The 15,926-nt window shown below is 36.2% G+C and overlaps 3 protein-coding genes across 10 annotated transcripts; 1 reads left to right on the forward strand and 2 right to left on the reverse strand.

Annotated features, from left to right (window-relative positions):
- Positions 1-141: 141 nt before the first annotated feature.
- LOC136341271 (probable helicase senataxin) lies at positions 142-9,364 on the reverse strand. 6 transcript variants are annotated; one of them, XM_066286056.1, is made up of 18 exons: positions 9,156-9,364; positions 8,897-9,048; positions 8,454-8,648; positions 7,894-8,043; positions 5,246-7,834; positions 4,847-5,085; positions 4,464-4,691; positions 4,329-4,408; positions 4,094-4,267; positions 3,158-3,408; positions 2,754-3,021; positions 2,450-2,583; positions 2,217-2,386; positions 1,986-2,130; positions 1,391-1,551; positions 1,084-1,320; positions 371-563; positions 142-285 (listed from the first exon to the last, which is right to left on the reverse strand). In XM_066286056.1, the coding sequence occupies exons 2-18, from the start codon at positions 8,912-8,914 to the stop codon at positions 148-150; spliced, it is 5,370 nt and encodes a 1,789-aa protein (XP_066142153.1). In that variant the 5' UTR covers positions 8,915-9,048; positions 9,156-9,364; the 3' UTR covers positions 142-147. The 6 variants fall into 6 exon arrangements, with proteins under 6 accessions (XP_066142153.1, XP_066142154.1, XP_066142152.1 ...); XM_066286057.1 differs by having other exon boundaries at positions 8,897-9,101; XM_066286055.1 differs by having other exon boundaries at positions 8,897-9,364.
- LOC136341277 (probable ATP-dependent RNA helicase DDX20) lies at positions 1,547-12,932 on the forward strand. Its single transcript, XM_066286079.1, has 4 exons — positions 1,547-1,730; positions 9,658-9,861; positions 10,501-10,674; positions 10,921-12,932. The coding sequence occupies exons 1-4, from the start codon at positions 1,715-1,717 to the stop codon at positions 12,867-12,869; spliced, it is 2,343 nt and encodes a 780-aa protein (XP_066142176.1). The 5' UTR covers positions 1,547-1,714; the 3' UTR covers positions 12,870-12,932.
- A 214-nt stretch (positions 12,933-13,146) lies between these two features.
- Positions 13,147-15,908, reverse strand: LOC136341282 (uncharacterized). Of its 3 annotated transcripts, none has more exons than XM_066286086.1 (8): positions 14,745-15,908; positions 14,494-14,694; positions 14,301-14,422; positions 14,065-14,249; positions 13,936-14,005; positions 13,814-13,877; positions 13,435-13,635; positions 13,147-13,373 (listed from the first exon to the last, which is right to left on the reverse strand). In XM_066286086.1, exons 1-8 carry the CDS (start codon positions 15,053-15,055, stop codon positions 13,244-13,246), a joined length of 1,284 nt encoding a protein of 427 aa, XP_066142183.1. In that variant the 5' UTR covers positions 15,056-15,908; the 3' UTR covers positions 13,147-13,243. The 3 variants fall into 3 exon arrangements, with proteins under 3 accessions (XP_066142183.1, XP_066142182.1, XP_066142184.1); XM_066286085.1 differs by having other exon boundaries at positions 14,301-14,449; XM_066286087.1 differs by lacking the exon at positions 13,147-13,373 and having other exon boundaries at positions 13,504-13,708; positions 14,301-14,449.
- Positions 15,909-15,926: the final 18 nt, after the last annotated feature.

The raw sequence follows: 15,926 nt of genomic DNA on the forward strand, positions 1-15,926 counted from the left end.
AAAACAATACTTGTTTATTATCTATAAAACAATCGATTTAATAATGCTTGCCTTGAAATTATGTAACACTTAATATTTACGCTATACAACTTCATAATAATCAGGATAGTTAGAGCAACAAAGAAACTATAAATTATACAATAACGGTTAGAATCCAGTTTTATTGTTACACTTCCTGATAAGGTACTGTTTGAAATTATCAATAGTATGGGGGTTTTGTTTGATGTCCAATAACAATTTTCGCTTTTTGGCATCTTCTCGCAGGTCATAAAGAGGCCTGCATTCCTGAACACAATAAAACACATTTCCCGTTTTATGATATAAATAAAAACAACTGAAAATAATTACATTCAAAGTAGCTTTTACTTACCTTAAACAATGTATAATTTCCTATAATATACAACGCTTGTTTCGCCCTAGTAAGGGCGACATTCAGCCTATTTTCGTTTTGTAAGAAAGAGTTTGAGGAATCACGCACGCACGAAATTATTATTATATCATTTTCCGATCCCTGAAAACTATCTACGGTGTTAGCGGTGATTTTACAGGTCCGATTTTGATTTCTGGAACACGTAAAAAATATGAACTTTTTATATGTGAGTTTGGAAATGTTTTTCGTACATCTAAGCCGCAGTTTAATGGAAATGTCTTCTCAGAGAGGCCACTGAGACCTTAAAGCAAGAAAATTACTAAAAAACAAGAAATCACTGGACTTAATTGGGGATGAAAACGTGCTGCGTTGCGCAGCAGCACAATAATCAAACAATTTAGGGAAAACGCTGGAGATACTGATCAACTGATTGAAACGCTCGCAAGCTTCTGAATAATAATACCCTGTATACTCTAAATAATGGTAAATATCAACGTGTAAAAATGACATGAGTAACAACAGATATGGCGGAGACTTCAAGAAAGTAACTCCATTGCACCACGGTTTGGATGCTCGAAACACATTTGCAATTATACTTGTTTTCATCGAACGAGAAAGCCTTCACTGCAACTTAATCAACAAAGACAGCTTTTCATATTGGCAACCCAAAAAATCATATTTAAACTGAACTGAAGGAGTCTGCAGCTACTTACATTAGATCCTCAATATTATTATAAATCAAATCCTTCTGAGCATTATAAGGCGTGATAATTCCCACTGAGTACTTTACGCTAGAATTAACCATATCGAATATTGTGGACAGTAATTTTTTTATCAACACAACTTCATCCATGTTAGTGTAGTCATCACCCTGACTTATTTTTTCACAATTAAAAACCAAATACGGTTGAATTTCTTCCGGTAATTTATTCGACGGTTTGGCTACAGTTCTGCAAGGCAAAACCAAAATTAGCGATCGTAATGTGGACATTTTGCTCTAAAATAACTACGTTAACTTACCTAAGTAGGCCATTATAAAATTTCTTATTGGGAAAGGAGCATATTTCCGGATGCATCCTGTATTGATCGGTGAGCATCTTAATCGGCGACCTGGGATCGGTTCCAAAATTGTTCGCTAATCTAGTGAACAAACTTTGTTCGAAGCCCAACTTCACTGCGTCCTGGAAAACAAAAATTTATTGGTCTATTTTAGTCATGTAGTTTGTTAAGTGGTTTCATTTCGGGTAAAGTGCAGGCGCCAGATGAATAATTTAGCGAGTTTTCGGTTAAATTTCGGAAAGTTAAAACTGAAACTTGATAATGACGCAATAGTAATAGAATTTAATGGCCACAATACAGGGTGAGTCTAGTTTTAGATATTTTTTATTTTCTTGAGAAGTCTTCGGATATTTCGTTCAAATTTGGATAATTTCATTTTTCATCGTATATTAAGTTATAAAACCAGCGATAACTTGCTAAATATATAATTAAATGGTTCTAAAAAAATTACAACTTTTGTCTCATTTAATCATACTTGTATCGCTTAAAAACACACCCGTTATAGGAATAATTAGTGAATAATATCTCCACAAGTAAGCCGCATTTATCTACATACCCTATTCATTATTGTTGCATTTAACTGTTGTGGATCGCCAACCAAAACAAACTTATTAATTCTTATAAGAGAGGGCAAAAGCGATTCAATCTCGTGACATTGTGTAGCTTCATCTATTATACAGCATGTGAACTTGATCAAACCCCTAAGGAGGAAAACGTAGCAGAGTTTAGCTCTTAGGGTCATAAAATGTGAAAAAACAGCAGTTAAACGTTATAATTGAAACCTTACTCATTCACAGCCCCGGTGAGACGGCCATTAATGCAGCTATTTAAAGTAGTACAGATTATGTTACTCTTCTCGATTATAAGGTTTTCGCATTGTTTTAGTTCGTTCATATATCGATCCCCGAAAAAATTCTTGGCAAACCCCACTAAATTCTCATTTTTGTTTTTTGCAGCCTAAAAATTCGATTTAAATTAATTTACGAGGAAACACATAGAAGTCATGATTGTTGACCTTACTTTAAACTGTGGGTGATCCTGATTTTTCACATGGAGATGTTTCTCGGCTAACTTTGGTAAGGAGTAGCCCCTTACATCGTCACTTATACTCGTTTCTGGCCCAATCCGCACCAGTTTTATTTTATATCTCAGCGCTAAAATGTATTTTTTATTGTGGGGATGGGATTATACTACTTGTTTCATAGAAATATTAATCTAACAACATAAGAATGTGGATATTGATAAATGAATACCCGGGAGAGTAGGAAAATCAAACAATTTAAATTCCATAAAACCGAACATTTTGCATTATTTTTGGTATTACCTGAAGGTATTGCCAACTTCATTATCGACAATTTTGAGATCAAATTGTCGACGGCGGTGTTGGACGGAGCGGCCAATAATATTAATGGGGGATCTGTGCTTTTTCCCTCGAGGTAATAAGAAGACAGTATTTGGAAAATAATACTTATAATCACAGTGGATTTGCCCGTTCCCGGAGGTCCTTTAAAACAGTAGATACCGGGGTTCGCTCCCGTGCATAAAGTGGCTGCTTCTAGTACGATGGACTTTTGTTGTGCGTTCAAGGTAAGCTAAAAAAGATTCAGTACATTGCAATGGAGACATTTAGGCATTCATAACGTTCCAAGAAGTATTAAAAACACAGAGAGCAAGTTTTTTTTGATCGTTGAAAGGATTTGGGAAATTAGCGGGTTCTATATATCGTACCCCATAATCCGGAACACGATTTTGACTAACAGCCATTTTATAGTCCGCAGCCTGTGGACATAGGATCATGGAACACAGAGGGGACTGAATGATGTCTTTGATTGCACGAATAAACATCAGATAGGATCGGACATTGCCTACAAGCTTAATGATGGGCACCTTTTTCACGTTGATTTGCTTGTCAGGTTGGTAACGGGTCATCATTGTAAATTCCACCTTCGCATGAGGTTCTCCTCGGCACAGATCGCCTACTGAAACAGTAACGAAAAAGCATCTCATTGAACAGAGTCAAATATAAACAATTTGTTTAATTACTGGTTCTGTAAAAATTATATTTTAAGAAGTTTACGAGAGTGGTACCAGAATATACCATGAAATTATAGAACCATGTGTCTAAAATTTTGAGAAGATTCACAACTTCTACAGAAAATTTGTTCCGTTTCTCTTCCGTTCTCAGAACTCTGTAATGACAGAACAAACGTTTAAATACAAAGTTATAAACTGAATGTAGGAGTAATTCCTGGTGATCATTTCATATATAAGGAGTGACTCAAAAACGATATCAGCGTTGAGTCTCAGACAAAAACCGAAATGCAGAGTACGTTACACATGAGATGTAAAATGTAATGAAATCACATCCTTGGATCTCCCTGCTATAGATTAGTGCATAATTCGCCAAAAATTGAGGATAAAATTGTAAAAACAATGCTGCGTCTACTCTTAGATTATTTATGAAAATTTGGTTACTTTTAGACTCTAAACGAGATATTTTCATTGTTCCGGAACCGTTGTTCCAACCATAGTGATTTTTTTTCAAATTTTCAAATTTATTCAAATAACAGGACTATAATTTTCCAGTAATGCAGTATAAGTTTTCCACATTGATCAAAACGCACCATCTAAATTCAAGGCAGACAAAGAGTGCTGTATCCTTACGTTTTATATAAATCATTGTGTCGTTCTTCAGCAATATTCTCCTGCTTTTCTGAACCAGTGCAAAATTTAAGGAGGCATAAGAGTTTTTTCGGTCCGTGACCACCATTTCTAACATTACAAAATCATCGGTCTTGTAATAGCTTCCATGTTTTACTTGCTCACGTGAAATGTAGTCTGAAACATAAATTTTAAATTGCTCGACAAAAATCAAATATTCGAATATCAAATTCCTTACATCCGCAATCCAACAAAAGACAACCATTAACCACCCTGGCGTGTTCTATTTTAACTTTGGTAGGTTCCCTAAAATAATTACTCTTTATCGTACAAAGACCGCAGTCACACATGTAAATATTTATAGAAAACTTACTCCACAGACTCCCGAAACCCTTTAAAACAATATTGCCAAGTCTCCAATAAAACCAGCTTGGAAAACATATCGTAATATTGATTGGGATCGTGAAACTTCAATGGAATTTTTTTGGCTGGAGAACTATTTATCGGAGGACTATGGTCGTTGTTTACTTGCTCTAATAACCAATTTGGCCACCAATGAACCATTTTTTTGGTTACATCATCTACGCTAATCAATGGTAGTCTGCAGATAGAAAATATATAGAATGTTTTATTAGAAATTTTTATCAACCGAAGAAATGCATAAAAATCAATAAGCTCCTTACTCTAAGCGAACTCTAACAACCACGTGAAGAAATATACAAAGCAAAGACATCCTGAAAATAATAAACATTGTACCTTGAAGCGGGCTTCCGAGATGGTCCGCCATTAGTCCACATGAGACGTCTATTCGCTTCTTCTCTTCGATCGATTACGCTATTAGGATAACCAGAACGGCGATGATGTCTACGTACTCTAGGATCTACGTTTAAGTTATGAACAGAAGGAACATTCGAGGCACAAGAGTTATGTATTGCAGTGCCTCTCTGCTTCGAAGATTGCATCTTTGATTGATCTTTGCATTGATTTCCAGAAAGCTGAGAAAAGTATGTCATTAAACGTTTGATTAAGTAAAATTTTTTATGTGGCTTTTAACATATTTAGATTTTCCACTAGAGTGACGGGAAACCTTGCATTAAAAATCTAATAGATTCCCCGATTTCAGTTTCTCAGAAAAATCCACATAAAGAAACAAACCTCTATAGCGTCTGAAGACTTCGTCCTTCGCAAATTGTAACTGTTCTGTTGGAAACTCGGTATTGGTTCACTACCCAGGTCTAAATTTCCAGCAAATGCAGTTTGGGTGCCAATTCCGCCCGATTTTCCTTCATGATATTTATTGTTGGGCAACGCGTCTGTACAAATACTTTTCACTTTAGGAGGACGTTCAGAAGCTGGTTTCGAAAAAATTTTAGTACATTCATAACTAATACCTTGGCAAGCACTATTTCCAGAAGAGTTCTGCTGGCAATCAACATTTTTTATTTCTAAAGTGGCCTGACTTGGAACTCTCATCTCAACACTTTTACTTCGAGAAGCGACTCCAGCCAACGGTTTTTCTCGTGGATCAGTTTTCATTGCCACACTTTGCTTTCTACCAGAAGAAAAAAAAGAATGCTCAATTGCCGACTTATCAAGTGTGCTCTTTCCTTTAATTGTACTTATATTTGTAGAAGAAATATTTTTAGAAGGTGTAGAAATACGATGTTCTCCGTCTAAAAGATTTTCCAACGCATCATCTTCCAGCGTTACAATTGGCTTTTCACTACATCCGCGGAGTTTCTTAAGAGACCCAGAAGACCCAACTGTGCCTTCTTTAAGAATTATCTTTTTTCTCTCTGCATCTGTTGAAGAACCGTTTTCAGAATGTGACAAAGATGAAGCAAGATGAGTTGACGAGCGCCTTGTTTTCGTGCTGGTTGTTGAACTGTCTCTATCCAAACTATCACTTTTTTTTCTAGATAGAGTAGAAATTTCCAAGTTTTCAGATGACTTGAGTTCTGCAGAACTCTTTCTCGTTTCACCAATACTTTTTCTATTAAGTTGAATTTTTTTGTGTCCTTTTCCTAGTGTGTCCTTGTCATATGCATTAATATTATTAACAGGTTCCACCCGAGTCAGATCTGAGGACTGCTTAAAATTACACGAAATTTTTCCACCAGTTCTTTTGCTTCTTCCAATGACTTCGCCACTTTCTGTTTCCGCATTCAGATTTTGTTCTTTTCGTGTTTGTTCGAGTTTTGAGGAAGAATTTTGGTGACTTAAATTGTCTTGTCTGCAACCTTTTCTCCTGGATTTTGTTAAATATTTGGATTCCGGCTCTGTCGGCGACGCTTTATCCACACATTTTTTTGCAGTTTGTACGGTAGCTTCGCTTTTACTGGAACTCCGCGTTCTAGTTTTGTTCAGCGTAGATCTTTGTATTGATTGCGCAGACTTCCTCGCATCTAACTCCATCCCTAAAACCGCTTTTACGGTAGGCTGCCCAGAAATGCGCCTTTTTCCTTTTTCCCTGTTAACCTCCAATTCTTGTGGAATCTTCTCTATTTCAGCACCCCCTATATCTGGCAATTTGCCACTGGAGGATAATTCTTGAAGTTTTTTACGCCTTTTCTCCTTTATAGTTTCTTTCTCCGTTTTGCCAACATCCAAAGAGGCACTATGCCTCCGTTTCAATTCGGCCAAAATATCCTTTGGAGTGTAGCTGAGAGGATTGATTTTAGTGCTTTTGGACCGCTTCTTCTCCACTGGAGTTTCCATTGAAGATTTTCTCTTAATTGGACCTACTTTCTCACATACCTTTAGAGATTTTTTTTTTGGAGAATGTTCAGTCTTTGTTATTCTGTTCGGCTCCACCATCGGCAGTTTACAATATTTTTTCTGGCTATTTGCAGAAACTTCAAACTCCGCATTGAACGACGCAGTGTCTAAGGTTTTTACTAGACCATCAGTGCTTGAAGGTGGTTCTTCAATGATTTTGACTCTGTCTTCTAAACACTCAAAAATTTCTTGAGTATTTTCAAACCCTGAATTATCCAGCTCCTCCAAATTCACTACCACCGGTTCATTAAAGTAGTCCATTTCTGCCAATTCGTTCTTGATTCTTTGATAGGCTTCATCAGGAACTTCAGGCTTGACCATTTGAGATAGATGGAATATTTGGCTGCAGGAAAAGTCTATATCTTCATCTTCATCATCTGCAGTTATGTCAATAATTACGGAGTTGTCCCTAAGCTTTGAAAAACCTCCTTGGTTATCTACTGAAATCGCGTCTCCTCTCGTTCTATTTTGCTTTGAACTGGGTATAATTGGTAACTTAGGTGGTGAAGCAGATACATTAGATACTTCTTTGTCTAAGCTAAATAGCAATGATTCAAAGTCATTTGACGATTCTTGACGTTCTTTTGACGGTTTTGAGACCACTAAGTCAACTTGCTTTAAATTATCACAATGTATGGTTGGCCTTCGATTTAAACTTCTCAACTTCAGTGGACGTCCATGAGCATCTGAAACTTGAGGTTGTTTGCAATTACTTGGTACAGAGGCAGCTACAGGGCTCCTTGGGGGTTCGGTCACAAAAGAAGCTTCAGAAATTTCTAGCTCTTTCGGACAAATATTAGAGATGTCAATAATTTCCACAGACTTGGTGCTGCTTGTGTCAGAGGATAAATCGATAACACTACTGCTTTGTGGTCCTCTTGCAATAACTGGTTGAGGGAGGCCTTCATTGATTTTATCTTGAATGTCTGATATTGGATCAGTCAGAGGTGTCTGGGTAGGAAGCTTCTGAAATAATTACCAATTTGTTGGTACAACATTATGAATGGTGGATTTTGAAAGCATACCTGCACAACTTTAAAGAAACACACCTTGTCCTTACTGCACTCAACTGTGCTGAGAGAATCTAAACCAAAGCTAACAATGTCTCCTGCATTGATTTGGTGCAACAAATACACAGCAATTTGTGTTCCATTGACAAAAGTACCATTGACACTCTAAAAAATATGAAGTTTATAGACTCAAATTGTAGAAAAAATAAACTATTTAAAATATACCCCTAATATCTTAAAATTGATTTAAAAATAGCGTCTCCTGAATGTTGAGTTAAGCAGTTTACTGACATTGATATTTTTGTATATCTATATTAATTTCTAATAATGTTATGGAGAATAAACTGAAAACACACCATGAATTAAAAAAAACGTCTTCACCATATTAATATCACCCTGTAAATGGTTAAGAAACCCCAAGTTTAAGCTTTATACTAGCTTCAATGGACTAGAAATAGAAATAATAACTAAAAAAAGGGGGAAAATAAACTCTAGAAAGGTACTTAACATTCAAAGCAGGTAAATACTTATAAACCCTTAAAATTAAAACTGGTTCCTTAGAAAAATTAACTTACCTTCAGATCCTGAATACACAAGCTGCCTTCAAAGTTCACCACAAAGTTTGCATGCAGTCTTGAGACTTTGTTATTAGGCAAACATACTTTAGCATTGGCATTTCGGCCTACCATATTCTCTGACATGTCTATATCAATGATAGTGCCAGTTTCTATTTGCTCCAGATGCCATTTTGTCCCCATTATTGTCAATACCTTAAACAAATATGTTTCCTACTAAAGCATACATAAGACATCCTAAGTTCTGCTTTCAATATGACAATTTTCAGCAATAGTAAACAGTGTGTTGTGACAATATTCATTGATATTTTCTCATTCATGAAGCAAATTCTCATACTGTAACAAGATATTTGTAATGTAAATAATTATTACTAATGTGTTTTCTAATATCTATAATGAGGTTAGACAACTTAGAAGGGTTACTAGAGTAATGGAAATCTTACCTGGATGATAATTTCCATGTAAACACAAAACTGGCCAATACTCTGTCTTCCATGGATATTATCTTTATGGAATTTTTTTTTCTGATTTTATGAGTGGTGGAATTTGATTCATTCGCTCTTAACGCGTCAAAATATTCGTTTTGAGTCTTACGCTACAAAATTGTTATTAGTGTACCTGGAGGCCTAGGTCTGAGTATTCCCTGGACTGAATTCGTAAAAGTCTGGTAGTCAAAGGAAAATGGGGGGTACCAGTACTTACTATAATGTCTTTATTAACATGATTATTTTCTCCATACTAAACCCAATTATTAATTTAATTCCTTCTTAACAAAATCATGATTAATATTTAAATATATCGCAACTTCCTTCGTCAAGTCGATATTTCAATTCAATTCTTTTGACAGTTGGCGAATGCCGGCATCTGTACCATATGGAAACTCTCCCGACTTTCAACTGTCTTTTCTTGTTTATAACGTTTTCTAAATAAATCGACTTAACTTGGTCGCCGAATTGAAAACTGCATTGTAAGTGTGACAACGTTGCGACCAAAACAGCATTATAGCGCCCTCTAGCGATAATAAGAGAATATTTTATTTGTATAGTTTTTATGACATTGACAAGCTGACGTTTGACCCAATAACATATTCACCTTAACCCATATACTTTTAAGTCATAACCGCTAAGCGTTTTGTATTAATTTTATTCCCAAATACGAAACTATAAAATCAGAGAATACAGTTGAAACTTTTTGTTATTTGAAGTGAAACTAAAAATGAACGAACCTAAAGCTTTGGGCCAATCGTTCACGTCAAAAGAACGCACCAAAGACGTTCTTCTAACTGAAAAGTTGCCATTTTCATCAATGCTCTTACCTCCAAATATCCTAAGAGGCCTAGGAGCTTCGGGGTTTGAACGCGCCTCTCCCATCCAACTGAAGGCTTTGCCAGTAGGAAGATGTGGATTTGGTAAGTGAATGTTTTTTCATTAGTTGGATCAAGAATTTAATTTTCACTTATGATAAAATGCGGCTAAATTGCGGTCTCCATAGAGCACAGCATTTCACATTAAATTTTGACCCCCTTTCTTCTAGTGTGTGGGAGGGATCTGACAGGGATATTTTACTTGCCCAGTCAGTGCCCCATATTTTTTTTAAGATCTCTAATTGCTAGAAAATGACATACCTTAAAATGATTTAATGTGCACTGTTTATTTTATGTTTCAAAACTTTTTGTGGTTAAATTTAGAGATGTGGTACTTGATTCAAATGCCTCAATGGAATGAGTACTTTGATCACCAGCAAGGAAAAGCTGTTCCATTATTGCTTATTTTTGAATACCTATAGTAGTGCTATTGGTCTGACTTTGCATTTATCTGTTAAAAGTTACAATGTATTACATTTGTACACAACCCTGTTACAGGTACTATAAAGTATACAATTTGACATTCCTTTTAATTTTTCGTATTATATCAAATAAATAAAAAATGTTTTTGGACAAGTTTCAGCTCATTAAAAAGACAATTAGGAGCACGCAATAATAGGATGAAATTTAAAATCAAGGTATCTATTTTATCCAATCAAAACAAAATTAATTTTACATTTTCAGACCTAATAGTCAAATCCAAGTCAGGTACAGGAAAGACCTTAGTCTTTTCTGTTATCACTCTGGAATCCATTAAACTGGAAAAGCAGGCACCTCAAGTTCTTATTTTAGCACCTACTCGTGAAATAGCAGTACAAGTACAAGAAGTCATACAAAGCATTGGAACATTTTTTGAAGGTAATTTAGTTTCATTATAAATGTAAATTTATTGTACCACATGAAATATCCACCAGAGATTCACGTTCCGTTTCATAATTTTTCAATTTTGCCTTTTATTTACTGAATTTAAAACTTTAGCTTTAAAGCTTAGAATTATCTTGTTGGTTTTTCACTTTCAATGCTTAAACTTGAAATTAGTTTTCTTTTAGTGATATTTGTTTTCATTATTCTTTTTATTATTATGTCTGTATTTTCATTCTTTAGGTCTATCAGTCAACTGCTTTATTGGAGGTCTTTCATTGGAACTTGACAAGGAAAAATGCAAGTCCTGCCATATTGCCGTAGGTACTCCTGGTCGAGTGCGGCAGTTAATTGAACAAGGCAGTCTCAAAATAGACTCAATTAAACTGTTTGTTCTAGATGAGGCTGATAAGCTAATTGAAGAAAGCTTCCAGAATGATATAACTAAGATTTATAATACTCTGCCTGATAAAAAGCAAATTATAATGTGCAGCGCCACGTACCCGGAGGCAGTAAAGACGTTCCTTGAGCTCTATTTGCGTTGTCCGGTGGTTATTTCCGCGGAAGAAGACACTCCTCTGTTATTAGGGCTTAAGCAGTTTGTTAGACTTTTGGAACTGCCCTCGAATGTAGTGCAACAGATTAAAGCAAAGAACGATGAATTATTGAAGTTAATGTCTTCTGTGCCATTTGTGCAGTGTATAGTATTTTCTAACTATCAATCGAGAGCAGAGAGTATAAGCAACTTCCTGAACCGGAATGGGTGGAAATCGGTGTTTATATCTTCGGCGCAAAAACAGTCTGAACGCCTCAAATACATGAGCGATTTGAAAGATTTTAAATTGAAGATATTAGTAACTACCGACTTAATAGCACGCGGAATTGACGTGCCTGACGTGAATTTAGTAATCAACTACGATATTCCTTTAGACGCCTGCACGTATTTGCACCGAATGGGACGTGCTGGTCGATTCGGATCAATTGGTAACTGCATTAACATCACTTTTAATGGCAAAGAGGCTGAATTGTTGCAAAATATTCTTGGTTATATTGGAGGTGAAAGCTTATCAATCCCAGTTGTGGACGAGAAATATCAATTTGAAAAGGAGGTTACTCATCTATACGGAAAATGGCAAGATTCGAGTAATTATGACAAGGAAATCCAGGAAATTCGCAAATCGTTAACCGATAGTCGTCCCAAGAAAGAATCGAGCAAAAAACAATCCAAAAAGCTGGCCAAAGAGAAAGAAGATTCAAATCAACTTGTTGAAGAGAGTTTAAATGAAGATATGTCTTTAATTCTTAATAATCAGACTTCTGAAAAAAGTGAAATTGGTGAGTTAAATGCGGTAGAGCTGTTGGAACAATTCATTAATGTCCCCAGCTGCAAGTCACCTCAGAAGCCCAGAAGTGCAGAACAAGTTGTTAATAAGAATAAGGTTCTAATTGACATTGCTAGAATTCTAAGCGGTGACGAAGTGAGTGACCTCAATATGTCGCATTGCTTCAAGTCACAGGAAACTGTTAACACGGAGTATTCAAAAGACTGCAAGTCAGATTTCCCAGAACTATTAGAAAATATATTTGCTATAGCTTATCGATCACAAATTGATTCTACGGCGACCCCATGGCAAGAGTTGCTTCCTGATTCAGAAAAACCTAAACTTTCCGAAAATTATCAAAAAGATATAAGTGATGATAATTTTTGCGATGACGAAGATTATCAAGAAGCTGATGACTGCGAGTATGATGAGGACTATGACTTTGAAGTAGAGAAGGAAATTGAAGTGACTTATGATACTGCAACTGTCGCCCCTGCTCCTGCAAAAACCTACGGCTTCATGGAGTGGATACCCGTGGAGCCTGGTCAAGAGGTGCTAACCAAAAAACCGAAAAAGTCCAAATTCTATGCAAAAAAAGAGATGGTTTCCAAAATAACCGTTGAGGAGCAACCAATTTTTAATAGTTCATACGCGGTAGTTCCCAAGGACACGGCGTCTTATCACCAAGAGTACCAAAAGTATTTTCAGCATTGCAGCGGTAATTTGTGGCAGAATGGTTTGATGTTTAGTAACGTAGAAAGTTTCGATTGGTGGTTCCATTGCGATTGGGAAAGACAGTTGAGTGCAGTTAGGAATTTCGTTCAAAACAAAATATATTGTAATGAAATGTCACATTACCAGAAAAGCTGAGTTCTGTGAAGGGTTGTTATTGATTTTTTTCTCATAAGATTAATTAAAATGATAAAATAAAAAGTGGCGAGTTCCGTAAACTTATGATCTCACCGTTTCATGTTCGTCGATCCAGAAAGTCGATGAAAGCATAGGAAGTATAGGTAGGAAAGCGGTGCAGTAATTTAGCAGCCGTAATATTACGGCACAGCGTTTCTAGAAAGCCCCAGTTCTAGAGTTTATTTCATAATTGCGAAATGCTTTGCATTGTGAAAGTTACTGAATCATGCAATCTAAGTTTCATCAGTCAGTTTATATTCACCACATCTTCAAGAAACATTACTTGTTTTAAACTAAAACAAATGTATCGTAAATTAAACCGCTTATATTTCTAACTAAAAACCTCCGCAAACATAAATCATGTCACAACTGGCATCCCCTAGTCCAAGAATAGCTGCCTGTAATCCTTCACTTTTAGCCAAAGCTTTCTCTGAAATTTTGTCTGACAGCCAACTGGCCCCAAAGCTAAAATCGATTACGATCACTCGATGAAAAACGAAAATATTCCGACCCTGTGTATTTTCACCTCAAAAATCCCATAAATAATTTGCTATTTCCATGCAAATCTCTGGAATATTTAGCTGCGCTGCAGATGGCTCTTTTAAAACACCGGCCTTTGTCTCTTGCAGCTATTAAAGCCGAATCTAATATGGTGAGTAATCGTTTGGCGAGTTCGTTTGCCACTGAAGAATCAGAGGAGGTTCTTGGTTGTGGATCTTCCTCATAACTTAATTGAAATATTCAATTTTAAGGAACAATAATTGTTAATCGTGTTATATCTGTGGTAGTGTGGTCGTAATCTGACGTGAGAAAAGCCGTTAAGAATATAGTGAAAATATGACATTTTTTAAATAAATTTATGTAAACGTCTATGTGCTGCAATTTGGAATATTTTGATTTCTAACCTGTTAATGTATTCCTCAGTAGTAAAGGAGGAACCAGGGGACGATTCGTCGGATTCATACGAATCTGAAAAGTTTTAGAATACACAAAATTATCAGGAATTCCAAATATCGGACATACTTACGATATAAAGCTGGAGATCTAGGATATACAACCACTATTCTGGAGTTTAAAGTGGTCATTTGAGGGTTTCTCTTTGTAAGTATCAATTTTGTGAAGACAAGCAGCTATAATATAACCTAAAATGACTTACCACTGCAGATATACTCATGATCAAATGTACAATGAAGATGCCGAACGAGAGGTAAGCCAAGGCGGTAAGAGCTACTTCAAAAACGTCCGCCAGTTTTTCGTCCTTTGAAAACTTTTTGTCGATGATTGAATGTTGAGGCGGGTAAGAAAAATGCGGTAGTACTCCTTCGTGGTTTATAATATAATCTACAGTTTTATGCCTGTAAAACAACACTTATAAGGGAATGTTTTGCTTACCTGCAGGATCATATGAAATTCCATGAAAATCCCTATCAGCCTGATTAGTGTTTAGGGTCTTCGTTACATCTGCGTCTTCATCACTTTTCTTGATTGGTTCTTCATCCATTTGACTATAGTGCCTGAATATGTCCTCAAGTGTGGCGCTCCTTTGTTCTAATTAGATAAAGCAAAATCAACATTCCTTACTCACTTGCGGAGCCATTCCTGATAAGTTAAAGATCCTTGATCTAACAAAAAGTTCTTCTGTAGATTCTCGGTTTCAACTGACGCTTGATTCATTGTTTCGCCATCTACATTACTCATCCTGCGTTTAAAAGTGGTCCTGTTTGTGATGTCTGACACTATTTGATTAGCCATGTAATTTCTGCAGAGATACTGGTTCATCATTGATCTACAGAGGCAATTGCTCGTAGTAGGTCTCATGTTCGATTTGAAACTCACCTGTGAAAATTCATGGTCTGCAGAGCATTTTTGAAGCTCCCATCAAGTACCATACCTGGTTTGTTAATATCGTTAGTAAGGGTTGTTTCATTTGACTCAATGAAGTCAGTCCCGATTCTTTCAAGAAGTGTTCCAGGCATAAAATTTAGCGACAGAATGTCGTTGATATTTAAACAAATGTTTGCAAGGCCTTCGCCTTTCGTGGGCACCATCGTTAACAAAGTTAACATAAAAAATAGACTTGTTAAATACTTTTCTAGTGACATATTACGACTTAAAGGAGCGTTTCTTCGACCAGTGGCATCAAGCATAATGCTGGTGGTGATAATAACAATTGCTCGGATCTATGTAGTACGGAACGCTGCGTTTAATGAGTCATGGTTGAAGAATGTTTTTAATTTTCTAGGCGGTTTGAATACACCTACTAATGAGACGCGCTTTTTTTGCTACCAGGTATGCCAGATACCAAGTAAAAAACAGTTTTATGCTGCAAAAATTTGGGAACTGTTATTTGTTGTGTCTTTTTCAAACCATTACTTTGGATTTTACCATCCATAGACTCATCAATTTCCATGTATTCGATACCCGCAACGTTGGCCTCGGCTAAAACCAGATTTGAACAATTGTGACTTTGTACGCTGCGTTTGAGTTTAAAAGAATCTGTATTTTCCGCACCTATTAATACTGAGGAGGACTTATGGAATTAATGGATCTTTGTAGAATAGGAGGGAATTCCTTCAGGAAAATAAATTTCTAAAGCGTTCTCTCGAGTTTTCGGTGCCATTGAACTGAATGCGATGAATGCCAGTTTAATAAGTTTCATAGCTCGCGCACCGCGAGTCTAAATCATGTGGTTTTGTCAGCAGTTATTTGCAATTTTAACTACCGGTGAAGACGCTGTGAAGTGTAAATAAAAATGGAGGAATTGTAATAATTGTCACATATCGGGCTGTGGAGCTTCGCTCAAGCGATGCCAATATTAACCAATGCGAAAGGGTTTCGAGAACCCCGAGTCCTCAATCTAACTGGACTTAATCTACTGCTCTTTCTCTTTCTGGTCCCAATTTGTTAATTGTTGCGACCCATATTGAAAGAGTATGTGGGTGACAGATGGATTTAGTTCGTAACTAATAGCGGAATGAAATCGGTTTGCGCCCTGAAATTTTTAACTCTATTTTTTGA

The sequence above is a fragment of the Euwallacea fornicatus genome, chromosome 9 (genome assembly GCF_040115645.1).
Source record: "Euwallacea fornicatus isolate EFF26 chromosome 9, ASM4011564v1, whole genome shotgun sequence".
NCBI lineage: Eukaryota > Metazoa > Arthropoda > Insecta > Coleoptera > Curculionidae > Euwallacea > Euwallacea fornicatus.

What these genes read in the sequence shown, in the direction of transcription:
- LOC136341277 (XM_066286079.1), top strand. An exon ending in AGTAGGAAGATGTGGATTTG is followed by an intron (nt 9,862 to 10,500) that starts GTAAGTGAATGT and finishes TTACATTTTCAG; the next exon opens with ACCTAATAGTCAAATCCAAG. An exon ending in CATTGGAACATTTTTTGAAG is followed by an intron (nt 10,675 to 10,920) that starts GTAATTTAGTTT and finishes TTCATTCTTTAG; the next exon opens with GTCTATCAGTCAACTGCTTT.
- LOC136341271 (XM_066286056.1), bottom strand. An exon ending in AGGATCACCCACAGTTTAAA is followed by an intron (nt 2,387 to 2,449) that starts GTAAGGTCAACA and finishes TCGAATTTTTAG; the next exon opens with GCTGCAAAAAACAAAAATGA. An exon ending in TTTTATAATGGCCTACTTAG is followed by an intron (nt 1,321 to 1,390) that starts GTAAGTTAACGT and finishes TTTGCCTTGCAG; the next exon opens with AACTGTAGCCAAACCGTCGA.
- LOC136341282 (XM_066286085.1), bottom strand. Translation starts at nt 15,055, where the DNA reads ATGCTTGATGCCACTGGTCGAAGAAACGCTCCTTTAAGTCGTAATATG. An exon ending in ACTGAGGAATACATTAACAG is followed by an intron (nt 13,636 to 13,813) that starts GTTAGAAATCAA and finishes ATTTCAATTAAG; the next exon opens with TTATGAGGAAGATCCACAAC. An exon ending in TTATTTATGGGATTTTTGAG is followed by an intron (nt 13,374 to 13,434) that starts GTGAAAATACAC and finishes AATCGATTTTAG; the next exon opens with CTTTGGGGCCAGTTGGCTGT.